The following is an 18,375-nucleotide window of genomic DNA, read 5'->3' on the forward strand; positions in this document are numbered from 1 at the left end:
AGATAGCAAAAAATGAAAAAGCAACTGAAAACGTCGTAAGAATGAAGAACGTTTTCTGACGTTCGCAAATTAAGTCGTTTAAATCCAAACAAGTCGCTGACTTTGTGACTCAACTGCAAACGTGAATATACAATATTATAGAAATAATAACCTCGGTATGTTAAAAGATACTAAAGATACATCGCTTTAATACGTAGACATATCCAAAAAAAAAAAAAAAAAAAAAAGAAAAAAACGAGCGTGTGTCGATACTTTTTTTTATCCAAAATTAAAAACCTATCGCATAGCACAGAGAATAAAAAATCGCCGTTTTATCCAGCCGCTTATAATACTTTCGTTTCTACGCAATTTACGAAAATACGTAATGTGTTAAAGAAAAAAAAAGAAAAAAGAAAAACCCACGAGCCTGCTACATAAAATAAATAAATAAATAAATCGATCTCCAGCCCAGATTTCTCAGTCTCCGCCTCGCTAGGGAAGATATTCAAATGTGGCACAAAAGAACTAAAGAGAGAGCGAAGCGTGTTCGCGTGAGGAAGCGCGATTACACGGAAGAGACGATACGATCGAGGGGACGCGAATATCCGGATCCGTCGGTAAACTCGCGATAACCGTTAGTGGTCTATTAATTGATCGGCGACATCGGCAATACGTAGCGTGCATTCATTAGAGCACTCATTAAGCTGCGAGGAACGACGTGTCCGCGTTCCCCGGTCCAGTTCTCGTTGGCTTATTATGCGATTATCGATAGGCGTGCACGCAGACCGATACGCGTGCTCGCGTGCTTAGACCCCGTAACGAACGACTGTATCGCGTCCTTTCTCGTTCGCGTTTCGTCGCATCGAAGCTTCTGGCTCCCTTCAGGACAGACAGATACGTCGTTCCACATATGCAACGTCTATCCTTTGATTTTCAATCGCCAGCGATAAAGACGGATGCGGATGAGCGATGCGATGTCGTGATATAGCATGCAAGTCGATAATTAACACTTGACGATCAGAGAACAGAAAATACGATACGTTTTTATCGATCACTTTTGTTTCAATGTCGCTTTACGATCGAATAGAAAAATTTGAATGCGAAGCAATTGGAGATGTAGTTAGAAACTCGTTGAGCTCGAAGGTGCGTATATGTAAGCATCTTAATTATAGTTTAATTGTATTAGGTGTGTATATATATATATATGTACATATGCGGCAGAATGAAGTTGGCAAATATTAGCTTCTCTTAGGTTCTTTCACAAGTGAAGAAACCAGTTTGAAATATTTTATAAAGTACATTAAAGGAGCAAGAATTTGCTATAACACACGAACGTTCGGGATTGCTATAATAAAATTGTTATAACTTCATTATTTCACGTTGTGAATCAACGTGGGTATTCTCGTAACTTTTCTTACGAGTTTAAACTTGATACAGTGGATCGTAAAAGCTGCTGCCAGTATGAATTCAGTATTTAAAGAAGCTTATGTAAATATTAAGATAGTTTAGCGTTGATTGTAGAGTTGAAGATATTTCGTCGAGAAGTAAAGTTGAGAGAGAAGCTTGGCAATATCATCGGCAATAATACTTTAAGAGCGAAAAAGAATAAAAGCGTAGAAATAAAATAGCTACGGACAAAAATTTCCTACGACATTGAAACAAACAAAGACAAACAGCGACACATTTATGAAATAAAATAAAGACAAAGATAACGACGAAAAAGAAGAAACATATATATATGTATAAATATATCATCGTGGCAACAAACGAAGGTGGCATTGGTCTAGTTGTATCGCTGAAATACCGAAATGGAATAAAGGCAACCCGTGAAACTCGGTTGGAGAGCACGATCCTGACCGGAAACCGGCCGGGCGGTGTGCATTTAACGTGGCCACCTGCGCATGCACTTACTTGGAACTCGCTAGCTAATCCGCAATCCGAGAATACGACAAGCCGTCTCGTCTTTCGTAAGCACCGGTTCTGCTCGCCGCGTGGGAACCCGCGTGATCACCTACGCGAGACCAGTGTCTTCTCGCCCTTTTCCCTATTCTATTTTCCATTCTTTCACTTTTCCCTCGCCATTCGTCTTTTCAGTTTCTCGACAAATATCGATGCATTTTATTCGAGCCTTGTTCGAAAGTCGTAGATCTTTGGGGATTTATTTCGAGGATGTTCGATCACGTTTGCAGGTGTTCGATTCGTGTTTTATAATGTTCGAAGGACAATCGTCGTAAAATCGATGTAACATTTTACGATAATCTTAGCGTTAAATAAAATTCTTTGCGTTAAATAAAAAGATTTTGTGGATTATGCAACAGAATTTGTAAATTTGGGATGACCCATTCCCTGCAATAATAGCGCGTGGAAAATCGATGAAAATCATAGGGGATATTTGGCAGAGATCGAGGAAGAGATGGACAATCTCGCGTTAAAATCGATATCAATTAAAATTTAATGCGGTTAGGAGGGTTGGCTGCGTTTAATGCAACACCTCAGACGCAATGTTAGTAATTGATAGAGGTATTAATTACCGATATTAATTAACGCGATTCCAAACGCCACGAACCGTTATTTGCCTCGATTATATTAAAATCGCATATCAAACGGACAAACGCGTCGTCATTCGTTAATGCGAAAGCGTCAAATTTTCGCGCGTTAACAATAGCAATTAAAATTACCCCGTCAACCATAAACAACCGTCCGGTTGCCAAATCGTTGAAAGAAATAATAACAGAAATCAAATTTGACATTAGTGAACTGCGAATGACCACGGTACGTACCAAAGAAATCAAAATGAAAAGCAAATGAAAAATCCTAACGCAAGAAGGAAAAAAGCAGATCGTACGTTCTATACAAAAAGATCATTCAGATTCCAAAAAATGTACCGTCGTACGAACTAAAAATTTACGCCGAACAAAATCGTATATTAAACAAAAGATTCTTATGAAAAATAACGAAATGGTTAGTTTTAACATTCCGATAATTCTAGGGTTGAGTCACCACGTGGTATTGTAAGAATGGCGATCGATCATTCTCAACCATAATGACATTTAGACGACGAGAGATAGAAACGTGGGCGTGAGAAGGAAACTCTTTTTCCACGCAGAAAACGTATCTGGGTCGAAACGATGTTTTTTCCTTCCTTCGTCTACCCACCAAAGTATTGGTCATCGTCGTTCCTTCCTGTTCGATTTTTCCTAGCAAATATCTTCGATCCACCAGCGTGTGTATCGCGTGTGTAGGTGGCAACTAATGACGCAACGTGATGCAACAAAACGTAATGCAATTGTGGAAAAGAAGGTTGGGATAAAGGAAAGGGAAAGCAAGGGCAACTTCTCTATGCGATCGACGAAGGGTACCTACTTTCGTTTCTTTTTACACAATTCTAATATTATGCAAATTGTATTCCTCTGTTATTTACGATCGATAGAAAGTTCTTTTCCTTTGCATATTTATTTTGGAGGATTTAGCTTGATTAATTCTTTGTGAGAGATCGTTGTCGCGGTATTTTTCTAGTTTGCAAATCAACACTGAGCTGTATTACGTATTAATATATGTACATATACTTATATAATTTTGGCATTTGAACATGGATACCTAGCGTGAATGAACGTAATTCGATCAATAATTCAAACGAATAGTATAAGCCATGATGTAGTATTATAATTTAATATTAGAATTTCGAAACTAAATAATAATATGTAATTATTTAAACGATTATGTAATTATTACTAACCCGTAGTTAGAGGTAACTCTTGCAATATCATGTTTTCTGACTTCTATGAATATTCAATAAAATTTCAGAGAATGGTAGAATCGAAAATCAGAATGGTAAAATTCTGAAATAACAAAGTACACTGAATCTCTCCCTAAATTTCTAATCTTCTATCCTATCCTTTCGAACCTTTGTGCTAAAATTTCCAACAATGAATTTCAACGATCAATAAAATCAACGAAAAGCGATCTATTCTACTAAAAAGAAACATCTACTTCAAATCGACAAATCGTTCGAAATAATAGCAATCTTCGTTACAATGTCTTAAGGCGAATTACGACTGCGGACTCTGTAGAAAATTCATCGTGACTAATCGGACACGAGCAAACCACTTTGAAGTAAGGTGTCTCCTATTCGTTCCCATCGAGTCGAATCCGTGAACGCTTTCGAACGACCTGGCTCGAAAGCGTTAAAATCTCTGCGGATTGCCGCCAGCGAAACGCAACACGGTCTTAAGACCAAAGCAAGAGGAAAACAGCTAGAACAAGAAGCGAAACAGAGAATGGGAGTTAAAGTTCTCTCGCACAGCGTTTGACTGTACGGTTAAGTCGCTTGGAGAGCGAGAGCCAACCATACGACAGACACGAAACTCGTTTTCGTGGGCGTGCGGATACGAGCTTAATACATCGCCAGATACGCACGATTTCCGTGTTCCAATTATAATATCTGCTTGAAGCCGTGAGAGATCGTCTAGGCCCGCGTGATTTTCAACCGGTATGCCGCGAGAATTTTTTAAATATACAAATATCCATTTAGTCAGGTCACTGACCTCTTTTCCGTTAGATCTTCAAATAGAAACAACAATAGTTCCGCGTGAATGGCCTGAATCAAACATAATCTATCCTTTTGGCGCGCCACGAAATTGTAATAGACTGCGGATTTTTATGCATTTGTGGGAAATTTGAAGAGGCGAAAGATGCACGCAACGTCTAATCTGCAAAAATATGGAAAACAACCAAAATACAGCATTTATTTGAAAGATGAAACAAATCTCTATTTACATCCTGTTATCTTCAGTTATGTTCATAGAAATATCAAAATGCATAGAAATTCGTCGTTTAGTAATTGGGTGGCGTGTACCACCAGAAGAAAAAGCTCGAAGATCTAATTTTCAAGCGATTAGCGATGCTTGGAAAAATTGTTGTTTGCATTACGTTGTTCGTATCGCTTAAGGGATGACGATATCGAATAATAAGGTCACGATCGAACAACCGTTGCCCTGATTTTTGTCCATTGCACGCCGCACTGTACGTCGATGCGTCTTTGGCTTGTTCCTCTTTCTCTCTGTCATCATCGATCCCGGATTTATTTATAGAGAAGCTGTTTCGCGACGCGACGAGTTTCCGTGTGCGCTGAATTCTGTCTCATATACTTGTTCAAAGAACATTTACCATTTTGTGTTTGCACTTTGCTTGGTGAAAGTGATACTTGATAGTTCAAGTTGAATTTGCAGTCGACGAATGGTTTGGTGTTGCTATAAGTTGCGATCGAAGAAAAATTGTATGGTCTTTTTTATGAAAATAAAGCTACAGGTAATGCAAACGATATCTGAAGTGGTTTTGACGTATTGATATTTACTGTGCATTAAATTTAGAGATATAAAATAAATTAGAACGAATAGTCGTAATAGAAGAAAAATAGCAAGGGTGTTGTTTCTCAGTGGAAATAACGTTGCAAATGACGTAAATGATATTTGGGGTGGTTTCGACGTGTGTAAGTTAGAAAAATGAATAAGTATATATATATAATCAATTTTCATTACATCATGTAGAGTCTGATCATCTACTCCCTCCCTGAATTTATTAACATTCGATACTATCTTTAAAAACCATGCAACACATGATCTTCGCTCAAACCTTTTGCAAAGCCCTTAAACAATAAAGAAAACCAATTAAGCACAAAAAAGACGATAAAACGACGTCCCTAATGGACATCGATATCCTCGATAATAGGGGTAGACGCAATACAACCCCCAGGTTCTACTATGCGGGTTCTTCAAGGAACTATATCCAATATCGCCACTCGAAGAGGGACCTTCTATATCCTCTACCTCAATTACACAAAATATTAAACCCAATTCAACAACCATTGGAACCTCGTATCTACTAAAAACAGCATTCAACGTTCGCAACCACGAGATCGCGCCATTGAGAATCAGCGCCTATCACACTAAGGAAGAACGACGTATTTACTTTTGGTTAGAAAACTTTTCGGCTGCGGATTTCACATCTTTAAACTTCGCATTACATCATTAAAAAAAAAAAAAAAAAAAAGAAAAAAAGAATGATAGCAACACGATCAACGAATGCGATTACTTGGCCCATCCCCATCGTCATTACGTTGCTCTTCGTTGCTAATTCCCACCATTGTAATCATTTTTCTTTTTACCTGACCACGAGATTCATCATCGAAAACCAGCCTATTATAACCAAACCTATCAAGCCTCGGCTCGAATCCATCGTTCGAACGAGCGAATCCTCCATTCTGGAAAATCGATCTATCGATCCTCGTGCTCTGCGAAGAGGAAGTTATATTATCAGTCGCGCAACAGTGTAAACGGACTCGAGCAAACCAGAGTCAGTTGATAGAAGGGTTGGGGGGTTGGTAGAGGATCGTAATGGCACGCTATCGAGCTATCAATAGCGGTGCGGTGCGCGCATTAATAATCCATGATTGCCATCGAGCAACTGGAGCTGTAGTCCGGCCGCCATGCTGTATTCATGCGGACCAAGGGTCCACAGGACGTCTGGCCTACCCGGGGGTGGTCACGGCCGCAGGCAACCCGGTGAAAGCGAGCTAATCGAGCGGGATCCTTAATTAGGAATTAGACGGCGGTTTACAGCGGAATCGCGACACCCCAGTTACCCTCGCGAGAGAACCATACGAGGTTGGTTGGTTGGTTCGAGGTCAGTGAGAAGGGGATGGCTCAAGTTCCACGACTGATGACGTCCCGGTAATTGGAGGGGGACTGGTATTTTGATTGCAGAATTGGAGAAGGTTTCGCAGGGGTTCAAGGGTAGATGATGAGACGGTTGGAAGATATTTTTAACTGGAAGTTTATTTCCCTAGTATGTTTGTAAAAGTATCACTGGTAAAGCGGTGGTAGGTTTGCAGAGTATTTTGGGGGTTGTGGTGCTTCAATTTAAGGGATATATAATGGATCCAAGAGTAACGTGTGTAGTATGGTGTTCGATGGAGGTGAATCTTGGGAGATGGTGCTAAGTATTAGGTTGTCCGGAAAGTGTCTTTCTTTCGCAAACGTGTTTTTTACAACAGTGCACATTCGTACAAACGTAAGTCCGTAAAATGTCTGGTGTTTACAAAACGACAGAACAAAATGGATCGTACGTAATTCGACAAAATAATATAAAACAAAAAACATTGTGCCTCTATTATTTCCTCATAAAACGAGAGCAACATTTCGGACAACCTAATAAAATGACCAAGTTATTAATATAGGGTAATACTTGGAATATTCCTTTGGATGAAAATGGAATGTAAGAGACGTAGTACTTTAGAGGGCAGCCAATGACGATGATATAACGGCAATGTTTTCAAGTGGAGATGAATCTTCTAGGATAGTCAAGAATAACGCCAGCAATAATCTTTCATATCGAAGTAAGTTTTGCTGAATCCAATAAATACTCATTGCGAATGATCTCCCACTTTCTCAAATCACAAACGTCAAATGTTTGCACGCTAAAGCGAAGCGATGACGCTCGTAAGAAAACTTTACCGTCAATTCATACTGTGTATCTCGTGCAATGGAAGCAACGAACGATTCGATAGCACGCAATCGAACCACTGTATTAATCGGTAATCTCGTTAGCGTATCGCCTACGAGACGGTGGTTAGTCGGGCTCTTCAATTAGAAATTAGACAGTCGCTTTCACCGAAGTTCGGCTCGAGTTCCTGTGGTCGATCGAGAGCGCTGCTGAATTTTCCATGTAGATAGAATTAGAATCGATCCCGGCGCATACATCATCTCGTTTGAACTGCCAATGATATTAAAGGTATTAAAACTTACAACCATATCGACCAGGTTCTTTCGTAGCTTCGATTTGTACCGCCGATCTATTTTCAATATCTAGTAATAACTCCTAATAATGAGAATTTGAATTTGAATTTGAATTTAAATTAAAAAATTTGAATTTAAATTTGAAACTTCGAATTTACCGAGTCCACTGGACAAAATGTTTCAACATATTCGTATACCATCTATAAAAAAAAAAAAAAAAAAAAAAAAAATACAAAAAAGGAGCAATTTCTTTAGCGACGCTCGACAACTACCTGTCTAATAGCAACAGATGATTCTCTTCACCGATACATGTAATTTCCACTGTTTGAAGCGAGTTCATCATCGTTTGAATAAGTTTTCAAGGAACTCGGAATGTTCATATATTCTCAGATATTGTTCGCGTGTTATCAGACATTGTAAAAAGATATTGAAACATTGAAACGATCAGCAAAACTTATTTTCACAAAGAAGAAAAGTAGAATTATTTGCAGATTCGTTTACTTTTGGAGAGAGGTGAAAGTTTCCTTCTACTCTGTTTAAAATAAATAGGAAACTATTTAAAATTCTACGTCGATTGTCTCTGCGTTATAAGAAAAAGAAACTCTGCTACTTCTAGCGTGAAAATTATAATAATTGTATATGCAGTGGTTGTGTACTATGACACGAAAATGTCAAAATGATTGCGCATCGCGAATAGTAAATTAGAGAAACGATTTTGATGGCTCGATAACCGGCGAACCGTGGCCCAGATCGCCTTATTGCGGCCTGGAACGGGTTCGATCTCATCTGCATAAATCGAAAATTCGATAGCGTGTCTCACCAGGGAAGCAGCTCCACGAAGACGCCGCCTAATTTCTGATTAAGGGCGGGCTTGATTGGATGAATACATAGAGGGGAAGACTGTCGCTTGAGAAAGACAAATATGAATCAGTGATTTCACGCTAGCAGCCTCTGCAACCGATTTAACGATGTTTATGTCCTCCGCTCGTCGTAAACATTTGATCGATCGAGAGAATGTTTACCAATTTATATATAGATTGCGGATACTCGTTTAAATTCATACTTCTGCAAATACGAGTAAATAAAAGAGAAAAAGCAATCTAAGCAGAAATTTGTTTTACGTGCCGAACGTTACAAATAGTATCGTACTTTGGATATTTTCTACAATTTCGCGTGCTTCAGTTACGTGCATTCTGTATATTCTTGCGTCTCTTTACTTAACTTGTATAAGTTATTACTCGCGAATTTATTTATATTTTTCTATTTTATTATTATTTTATTTTTATAATTATTTATATATATTACATATGTGTTATACATATACGAGTATGAGAGTACGTGCGTGTGCAGCGTCTCGTAAAACAGAAGAACCAAGATGGTGAGGCAAGAAGAGTGCTGAGACACGTGCAATGTGTATCTACGAATATCTCGACAATCACATATTAAATAAATATGATACTATTTTATTATCATTTTTACGCGTAATGCGAGTGTTCTTATACATTTATTTCGGCGATTAAGATCCACAATTATAAAATTCCTTATATAAAATAAGGGACGGATACTTCTAGAGGGACGAGACAAGTAAATTAATTCGCTTGCAGAGGACGATAGAACAAACTAATTGAAAGAAAAATAGGACACGCACGCGTACACCGTTGATCAAACGCGTCAATTCCCTGACGTGTTTTTAAACAAGTGCGGACGAATTTCTTGTACAAGCAAACTCGGCTAGGAAACGTATGTATCCGATTTAAAAAAAGCAAATAAGATGGCAACGAGAAACAGCTAAAAACTGACGAAATCCTTCGACTTTGGAACAACCATATCGCTCTTCGTTCTTCTCCGACACAGTTCCAACGTTTTTCAAAATCTTCGATACCGATAAATTCCACGTGCCAACTTTTCGTAACATATATATACGTCTCGACAAACCCTGATAAAATTGGAGGTGCGTAACGAGCAAGCGAGAAAGGAAGAATCGATAAAAACGTAATCCGCGGGCGAATCGATCGGGCGCGGGCAGCGTGAAACAGGTGGTCCGTGTCGAGGCGGGAATTCACCGCGCTTGGTGGCAGTAAATCGTGCCATCGTGTCTTGTCTCATCAGCTTCGCAGCGGTGCATACACCGTTGAATGTGGCTCGTGTACGCGACATAATCGCCGAGAAGACGGCGAGTGACGAGACGACCGATCGAGGGTCCCTTAACGACCCGTGTCAAATTTTCGATCCTTTTAGATGCATATGTAATAACACATTCTGACGATATGTGTCTAGCAACTAATCTTACGAACATAATGCGACTCATATTATAATAGATTATGTTTAATTCATAAAATTTCTATAGACATCTCTGTCACGATATCCGTAAGTTATAGATCTAATTGAATACACATAATTCTTCCGCCGTATAATTCCGCATACGCTTGTAGAAATCGCGTGATCCAATGAATATTTTGTTTAAAGAAATTGAAATATATAGAATGCAAATTAGAGATGCCAAAATATCCTGTTGCTTTCTTGGGGGAAGAGAAGCGCGAGCAATGCGCGTTCTCCTTACGAGCTGCCATCGAAACACAGAGAAACAAAAAGATATCGATAGAAAAATAAAAGAGAAACGAAGAAGACGATTCTTGCGACCAACGTCCTCGGTAACGATGATTTATGCTGTCACGCCGGATATCTGTCTGGATTGCAACTTGGAACAATAAACGAGGAAGGGTTAGGCCAAAGAAGTTGACGAAAAGAGGAGAAAGGTTTTAAGGAGTTGTCTTCTGGAAAAAAGTAATAACGAGAAGCACCGGTGATCCGTATTTATATATATAAAAAAAAAAAAAAAGTAATAAAGAGGTAAATAGAGCAACGGCATGAAGAGGTAGAAGGAGGAAAAGAGAGAAAGAGGTGAAAAGAACTGATTTATCGAGCTGCCTTCATCGAGATTAACTCTCGTAGCTGGTTCGTGCGATCTCGTTCGCTTAAGGGGCCATCGACTATCGCTCTCGCGTTGATCGATCGATCGATCGTTCGGCGGCTTTGAATGGTGCCTGATTCCGATTACGATCGACGAGTCACCGAGTTTCGCGGAAAGTGAAATCTCACGCGTTTCACGCTGACTCGCTCCAGTTCGCGTAATAAGAAATCAGACGTACGTTTTGGCGATCTCGTACATATATCGCGGACAAACTCTCTAAGAACAACTGTACACCTTCTACTCGTAGTTCTACGTGAAGTAACATCTGCCATGTTTGACTTGCCTTGGTGCAATCAAAGTAGCAAGAAGCAGTAAGACGTTCGTCTTACGAATTCTCGAAACTTTAATTGAAATCGAATTGTACTTGGACAGTTCGTACAAAATCTCAGAATCTTCGCGACGATGTCCATTTCTAAAAGGCAGATCTTACGCATTTTGCAGAGATTTCAGAATAACGAGAATCTCTCTCTTATTTTTATAATAATCTTGGAACGCATGTCTCGATCGAGGTGAATTTTCTGAGATTGCGTGAAACGCGAATCTCGGGCACGTCCTTTTCAAATCCCTTCCGGAGGAGTATCATAGAGAGGAAAAGACTTCCTCTAGAGCTCCGACGGGCCAATGGTGTTACGTAAGCGGCCGGCCGGTTACGTGCAGATTGCTCTCGCTGGTTACGTGGAGGCATCGTTTGTTCTCGGCTCTGTGCGCGTCACTTTTCGTTACGAGATCATTGCGAAACCGCGGAGGTCACGAACGTGGCGACACGTTGCTATTAGTCCGTGATATTTCAAAGAAGTTTCGCTTCCAAACGCTACGCAAACTTCGTATTTTCACCAACTCGAAATACAGTACTATGTCGTTGGTCAGTTCAATTATAATTGGATCGATGAATTATTGTGATCTTTCGCTATTATATAACGGCATATGCATATACATTGCTGTAATATTATGCACGCTCGATACATATAGACGTCACTATCAACGACCATACGTCGTACTTTGTTTTCTCTTGCTTACTTCACTTCTCGCAGTAAAGTGTCTCGTTACACGCGCGTTTCGCTTATTCTCCTGCCTTTCCTCCGTATCCTTGGAAAGCCGAGTCCTGGATTAATCCATTTTCCATCAATCATCGAGACAGATACGTTACATATTGAGTAGAGTTCTGATAAAATATACCTTGGGGAAAAAAGGTCCTTGAATCTTTCATGAGTCGACAAAAATTTGTCTTGACAATCGAGAATCTTTAAAACGAACACGTGTACCCAGTTTCTCGTTTCAACGGGAAAAAAGCCTTTTTCTAATAAATATTTTCAAGTCGTGTTACATATCCTGTGTGTATAACGTTTAACAATTTTCAACGTGTCTTCTAATTTCAAATATACAATTTGTACCTTAACACAGGCAATTTCAACAATGAGATTGTTTAATTTGAATTTCAAAAGAAATAGAAGTTTCGATCGAAGAGGAAGATTTAAATATTGCTGTTCCTTTTTGTTAAAATCTACTAGACAAAACGAGAGACGATCGATTCACGTAGGAAACCAGCCAGTTTCCAGCTGGAGGCGATAGCGTAGGAAGGTGTCCTTCTTGAAAACGAAATTAAGTTGAAAGTTGCGTCCGTGCGCAGAGGTGGGACGGACACGTGTAGACGAGGAGGTAACCCAATAAATCTCGAGGCTCGGTTCTCGCGTTACGAACGCCGGAAGATCAATAACGCCGTGGCGGAACGATGGCGTGTTCCGTCACGTTCCACGCCGGGGAAGAAGCTTAATTTCAAGGTGAAATCCGTCTGAGTCCTCCCGTTTTTCGACACTCCGACAGACCCTATCCAAATCTTACGAAAATTCCTGCAAAATTCCTAAGATAAGAATAAAACTCCAAAAGAAAGAAAATCCGAAAATAATTTATCAGCGATATTCAAGTGGAATTTCACGCGTGAATTCAAATTATTGAGCTTTTGTCGTTCGAACAAAAATACCTCGAGCATCGGGTGTATTCCGACGCATCGAAACAAAGTCGAAAAATGGACCTTTTCTAAAAAATTGTCCTCGCTATATTTTCTCTTTGTCGTTACGATCGCTGTCTTAGTCTCTTCCTGCGAGGAAACAAAAACCCAACCAGCGACAGATTTTCTCTTTGATAAGGAAAAGGTTAGAGGAAGATAAAAATGAACGGAAGAGGTCGTTCCGCCGAACGACGATCGTTCGCATGAAACATTTCCACGTGGTCGACCGGTCAGGATCGACAAGGGTCGCTGGTCGAATCGCTTCTCCATCACGGTATTTTTTCTTCTACGCTTTAATTGCTAGCTGCCACGGAACTGCCTCGATTAAAAGTTTCCGCGTCGCGTCGCTTCAGACGAACGTTGCGTGCACTTGACTTCCGCAGCGACTGAAAAACCCACGGGGTACGGGTTAAGTGGTCGAAGATCCTAGTGGACGCATCCCATGGATCTTCTATTTCGCGTGATTCGGTTAACTTGCTCTCTCTCTCTCGCTCTCTCTCTCTCTCTGTTTCTTTATTTGTCTTGTCTAATCTTTCCTGCGGGTTTCATTTTTATTTCTCGCGTAGTTTCGGCTAGGTTCGATGACGGCGAATATAAAGTTTTAAGAACGTTTCCTCTACACGGACAAAGTGAAAAATTGCCCAAAATTCATAGGAGATGATGTGCCTCTATATGGTTAGATAAACGTTAAAAAATCCGCATGCTTGTAATAAAAGAAAAGATAATTCAAAAAAGAATCTAAAAGTTACCTATCTGTATATATTATATTATATCAGACGCTGTTGTTTTCTCATAATTCCTATCACCCTGTTCTTACATTTGGCAATAAATTATCCTGTTTGTTTCTAACCCACGAAATTCAAAATTTGCCAAACTTCCGTACGATAACATGTACGAACTCGCGATATAGGAGAATAAGAAGAAGGAAAATAGCGAAGTCGTAATTCGGGGTATGATTTCCTTCCAGCGGAACGATACTCTTAAAATTTGCGATATTTCCACGAAGGAGTCTTTATGCCGGGTAGCGTGTCTCGACGTTGAAACTTACTCTGCATAGGGAGGCGGCACAAAGTCCCGGAAACACGGGACGCCGTAAAAGAATCACCGTTTTCGGACTTCTCCGAAAGACAAACCAGTTTCGATCGTGCTGTCGACAAGATAGAAAAGGATACATTTCTTGGAAGAAGTCCAGATGTGGTGGCTGAAGGATGTCCAGGGCCGACAGGACCTAAAAAACAGAAATTATGGCGAATTCAGGATGGGTTGGTTCGATGTTAGCGCTTAATTGCTAGACTGCGGACTTTTGTATATTTATGAGAAACTTTCAATTGCAAAAATCCACAGAATGTACGATACAGTGTTACCTAGCGTATCTAGATCACAGTTTTTGTTAATTATATCTATAAAGATACGAACATGCATAAATATCCGCGGTCTACTGATTGCTCGAAGGAACTTAATATTTGAGAACACAGTTGCTCCCTTGAACAACGCGTGCTTTGGAGACGCGACTGTTCGCGTACATGGAAATCCGCGGAACTGAAATAACCTTCTCCCCCTCGTCGCAAAAGATCGAAGCAGAAAAGAAAGAAACAGCTGTGTAGGTAGAAGGAACGCATTGGTCGTTTGATCTTTTTCCCAAATTCGACTGTCCGTTATACTTCTTCTACGTAACGACGATGTGCGAGGATTTAATTGACACGAACGAATTCGCATTCGCTCTTTCTCGTCTCTCGTATTCGCCATGGCGACAAAAATTGTAACAGCACGCTAAATAAATTCGAAATGAACGTCGAAATTTCTCCAGAAAAGAGAAGTCCGCGTATGACTCAAACTGCGTTGTTCGAGGGAGCACTGTGCATGTGTCTGCCAACGTCTGTCGTATAATACAAATAACACAAATTTCTTTTTTATTTACTCGTCAATATATTATGCGAAAATATTTAGCTTGACCTATAATGCGTGTACAGAATGTGAACAAAATTATCACGCAAAATTAGAACGTTAAAGATGATATAAAAAAGGATGAAATTGTTCTTCCGTATCTACGCTATATTTCTTCTAGCTGTTCTCTATTTTTCTTCTATTATGTTTTGTTCTTTATTTTGAAATTTTTAGACTAATTGTCTATGGTTTCAAGTTTCCTAAGTAACGAATCAAAGAACGAGAAATTCACTTTAATCGAAACTCGAAGGTTCTCCTTTGAATTCAAAAATACAAGCTGTACATAAGTTATTATTAGACGAGAATTTCCTTGGGGAATTAAAATTCTTGGAATTTGCAAACGCTTCTCTGTGCTCGAGAGATCGACACGTTCCTTCAGTGGCCGGACGATAATGCGCTTATCTAGCTCGTAAAACAAAATGCCGGCTGTATTTTCATTCTACGGCAGATAACCGCTACTAACCGCAGCACAGATAAGCGAATATACTGGAAAATCAGCACCTCCGAAGGGGAAAAAGGCCACTGGTTTTTGGTTAGACACGTTTCTTACGGTTATACATCTACTTATCGACTTTTCGTTCAGCCTCGTCGAATATTTTTGAATTTTGACAAGAAGCGGCTGTTTTGTTACTTGAAAATCAAACACGCTACGACGTTTCAAGTGCGAACAATTTTTCAGCAACTTGAAACTTGAAAATAAACGAAGAAAACAGAAGAATTTGATATTTGGAAGCATTGCGTTTAACGATAGAATTTAAATACTCGTCTATTTTTGAAATTCAATCGTATTCTTTATGAAATTTTCATAATAAAATTTCCAACGACTGTCAGGAGGAAAGCAGAAAACGCTAGAGGATTCAGTAAGAAATATAACTTAAGCGATTGCTCGATCTTTCAACGTCTACCATGCTGTTCTCTAAACGGTATATAAACGTAGAAAGAAATAAAAACGTTTCGAAGAGCTGTTTCAGAGACGACAAAATTTGATCGATCGTTATAGCGAAAAAATTATCATGATCGTTCAACAGTTATACTTTATAACTCTGAAAAAGCTTCAATTTTTCGACATGCCAGGCGAGCAATAAAATAAATATTACTTACGTTTTCGTGTTTGAAGAAGCAGAGCATTTTCAGCTCCCTGAAGACCCGTTTGCTACTCACGAGGCTCTGAAAGACGTTCGGCAGTTTCTTCAAGGCCACTCTCCTACCGTCCCTTGGATCCGTCACCGCCCTGTAAATCATAAAATATGGACGTTATCAACAATCGGTGGAAGAGGATATTATTAAACACGCTTTATCGTTTCTTTATAATAAAACAAACGAATATAATGGAAGTAGATTTATCGGACCTGCAGTCGTTGAAATGAAATTCTCGATAACGAGGTTTATCATCTTGTTGATTTTAAATAATTTTAGTTTATTAATCGAATCGCCGTGGATCGATTCTACGTATCCGCTTCGTAATTTCGGTTAAAATACGCCAAATGCCGGACATGGCAGAGTACTTTTTATGATCAACTGCAAATGAAACGTATTCAGATGATATAATTTTCTACAAAAACGATCGCATATCCAATTTGTAAATTTTCGTAATTCCATCTATCGCTGTGAAATCTCCAAAACGCGGTGGAACTCGTTAACAAAAATTTCAAAGATCCCTACGATCATTCACCCCAAAATTTATCCGCCATCGAAGCTCATCGAACTCGCTGATATTTCCATCTCGCAGGTATTCCATCGGCAATATATATCATCTATCGCCGCAAATAGTTGGAAACACGGTCAAACTTATTAAGAAAAATTTCAAAAGCCGATACGACCACTCTCCCCCCGAAAAATCTACCACGATCAAAACTCATCCATCGAGTATCGAACAATCGAAATCCCAGAAGAGTCAACATCGAGATAGAGAGCGGATGGGACGATAAATTTCGACGTTGGTCGTCGATCCGCGAACACGAGTGCCAGGGAATAGGAGGAACGCAGCAGGGGTTAGGAGGGTTAATAACAGAGAGAGCGGCCACGATCGATTCGTAATCCGCGAGCAGACGACGAGGCCGCACAGGGCCTGGTCCCTGGAATAATTATTGTGCCTGCAATTAGTTCGTTTACGGTGGCTCGATTTCATTGTCAGTCAGACGACACCGCAAACCGACGATTCCAATCCCTCGTTTTCATTCGACAGTCAATCTCATCCCGCGGCCGGTCGAACTCTGTCCGACGACGTCATCCGCGTCCCGACGCCGCGATCAACCGATTTTTCCACATTTTTCAGAGACAGGATCGTGTTCGTAAAATCGGTTGTCGTGCGGTTCGTACCGCTTTCCGTGCGTTTTCTGAGTTTTCGGATGGCAAGTAGAGGGGAGAAGTAAGGGTTAAACGAAGAAGAAGAACGCGATAGATGAAGTTTAATAATATTGGATTGACAACTATGCGATTGCAGATTTTGCCATTAGATGGTAATAATCTGCAATCACTTGGTTGCCAGCCCAATACATGCTCGTGTAACGCGATGAAAAATTAGGGTAGATTCACGGATCCGTATACAGCGTCGGACTTTGGAGTTTATTTGAGCGAGTTGACAGGTTTCGAACGCTTTTTGGAACTTCTTTGTGGAAAATACAATACCGCGCTGAGTACCCACGCGATGCTTTGTGTACTCATGCACAGAGAATCTGATGATTATAAAAGATACAAAGATTTAGTTCTTATACCTGAATTACTATGATGTAAGGCGACGTTTTATAGCGTACGGTTTCTCGAAGTTTGATAATGTTTGTAGAGTACGAAAGGAGTAGTGGCGATAGAAATGAACGATGCAGATTGTTAATTTCTCCTTTCCTACTGTGCAAAGATTCAATTCGTTGATCTAGCAGAAAATATAGATACAAAATTAAATAATAATTCAAAACTCTGACGACTATCTCCAACGAATTCAAACATCCCTATGCGATAGAAGTGACAAAAACATTTATAGGAATAAAGGAAAACAACATAAACCAATATGTATAAAGCAAAATGAGAATTAAATCGGTGATAAACGTAATGCAACAGTTTCAAACATTTTTCCACGTTTGAAGATATAATATAAATATCCTGTAAAAGGTTTATAAGAGAGGAAGGAAAGGTGGGTAAAAAGCGGTGGCGGATGGCTTTGTACGAGCATCGAAAAGCAAATTAGCGAAGGCAAGTCCGCGATGCGCGTCGCACGCACTCCTTCAGGGTCGTTCTACTCGAAATCAGTGGCCTCACTTCCGTTATACTCGGCAAGCCGAGTGCGATGACCCTTTTCGAAGATCGTCGTACCTTTCTTCGTTCGTTTCGTGACTCGCTTCTGTGAATCGAGTTTAATCTCCGTTCGCAGCTATGGACCCCCTTCAACGGAAGGGTCTTCCTTCTGATAAGATAATTAACACCACCAAATTCGATCGCGATAACCACCGAAAAGCTTGGCTGCTTGTTCGTCTCCACCGTAGCTCCCACAACTTTACTGCCATCATTTCCACCATATTTTTTCGTAGTTAGTCGAGTAACAATGAAATTGCAAAGCTTCAATTTCAAAGCTGGGATGTTCAAGGAATCGAAGGCTGGAAAATGTGGAAATTGGGGTGTCCGAAAAATTACGAATTGGAACGCTTGGAAAGTTAGAAGTTTGGAGACTTGAAAATTTGGATATTTGGGAA

At 39.9% G+C, this 18,375-nt stretch overlaps 1 protein-coding gene across 2 annotated transcripts in view; it reads right to left on the reverse strand.

Annotated features, from left to right (window-relative positions):
• The window catches only part of Nmo (serine/threonine-protein kinase nemo), a 220,560-nt gene that overhangs the window by 61,219 nt on the left and 140,966 nt on the right, over positions 1 to 18,375 (reverse strand). For both annotated transcript variants that reach the window (XR_011799488.1, XM_072000477.1), the window contains exons 2-3: positions 15,794 to 15,923; positions 13,921 to 13,976 (exon numbers count right to left, since the gene is read on the reverse strand). Coding sequence is in view for 1 of the 2 variants with exons in the window: in XM_072000477.1 (XP_071856578.1) it covers positions 13,921 to 13,976; positions 15,794 to 15,923 (186 nt within the window). In the remaining variant the exon portion in view is untranslated. The remainder of the gene's footprint in view (positions 1 to 13,920; positions 13,977 to 15,793; positions 15,924 to 18,375) is intronic.

Source organism: Bombus fervidus, chromosome 3 (assembly GCF_041682495.2).
Source record: "Bombus fervidus isolate BK054 chromosome 3, iyBomFerv1, whole genome shotgun sequence".
NCBI classification, from domain to species: Eukaryota; Metazoa; Arthropoda; class Insecta; order Hymenoptera; family Apidae; genus Bombus; species Bombus fervidus.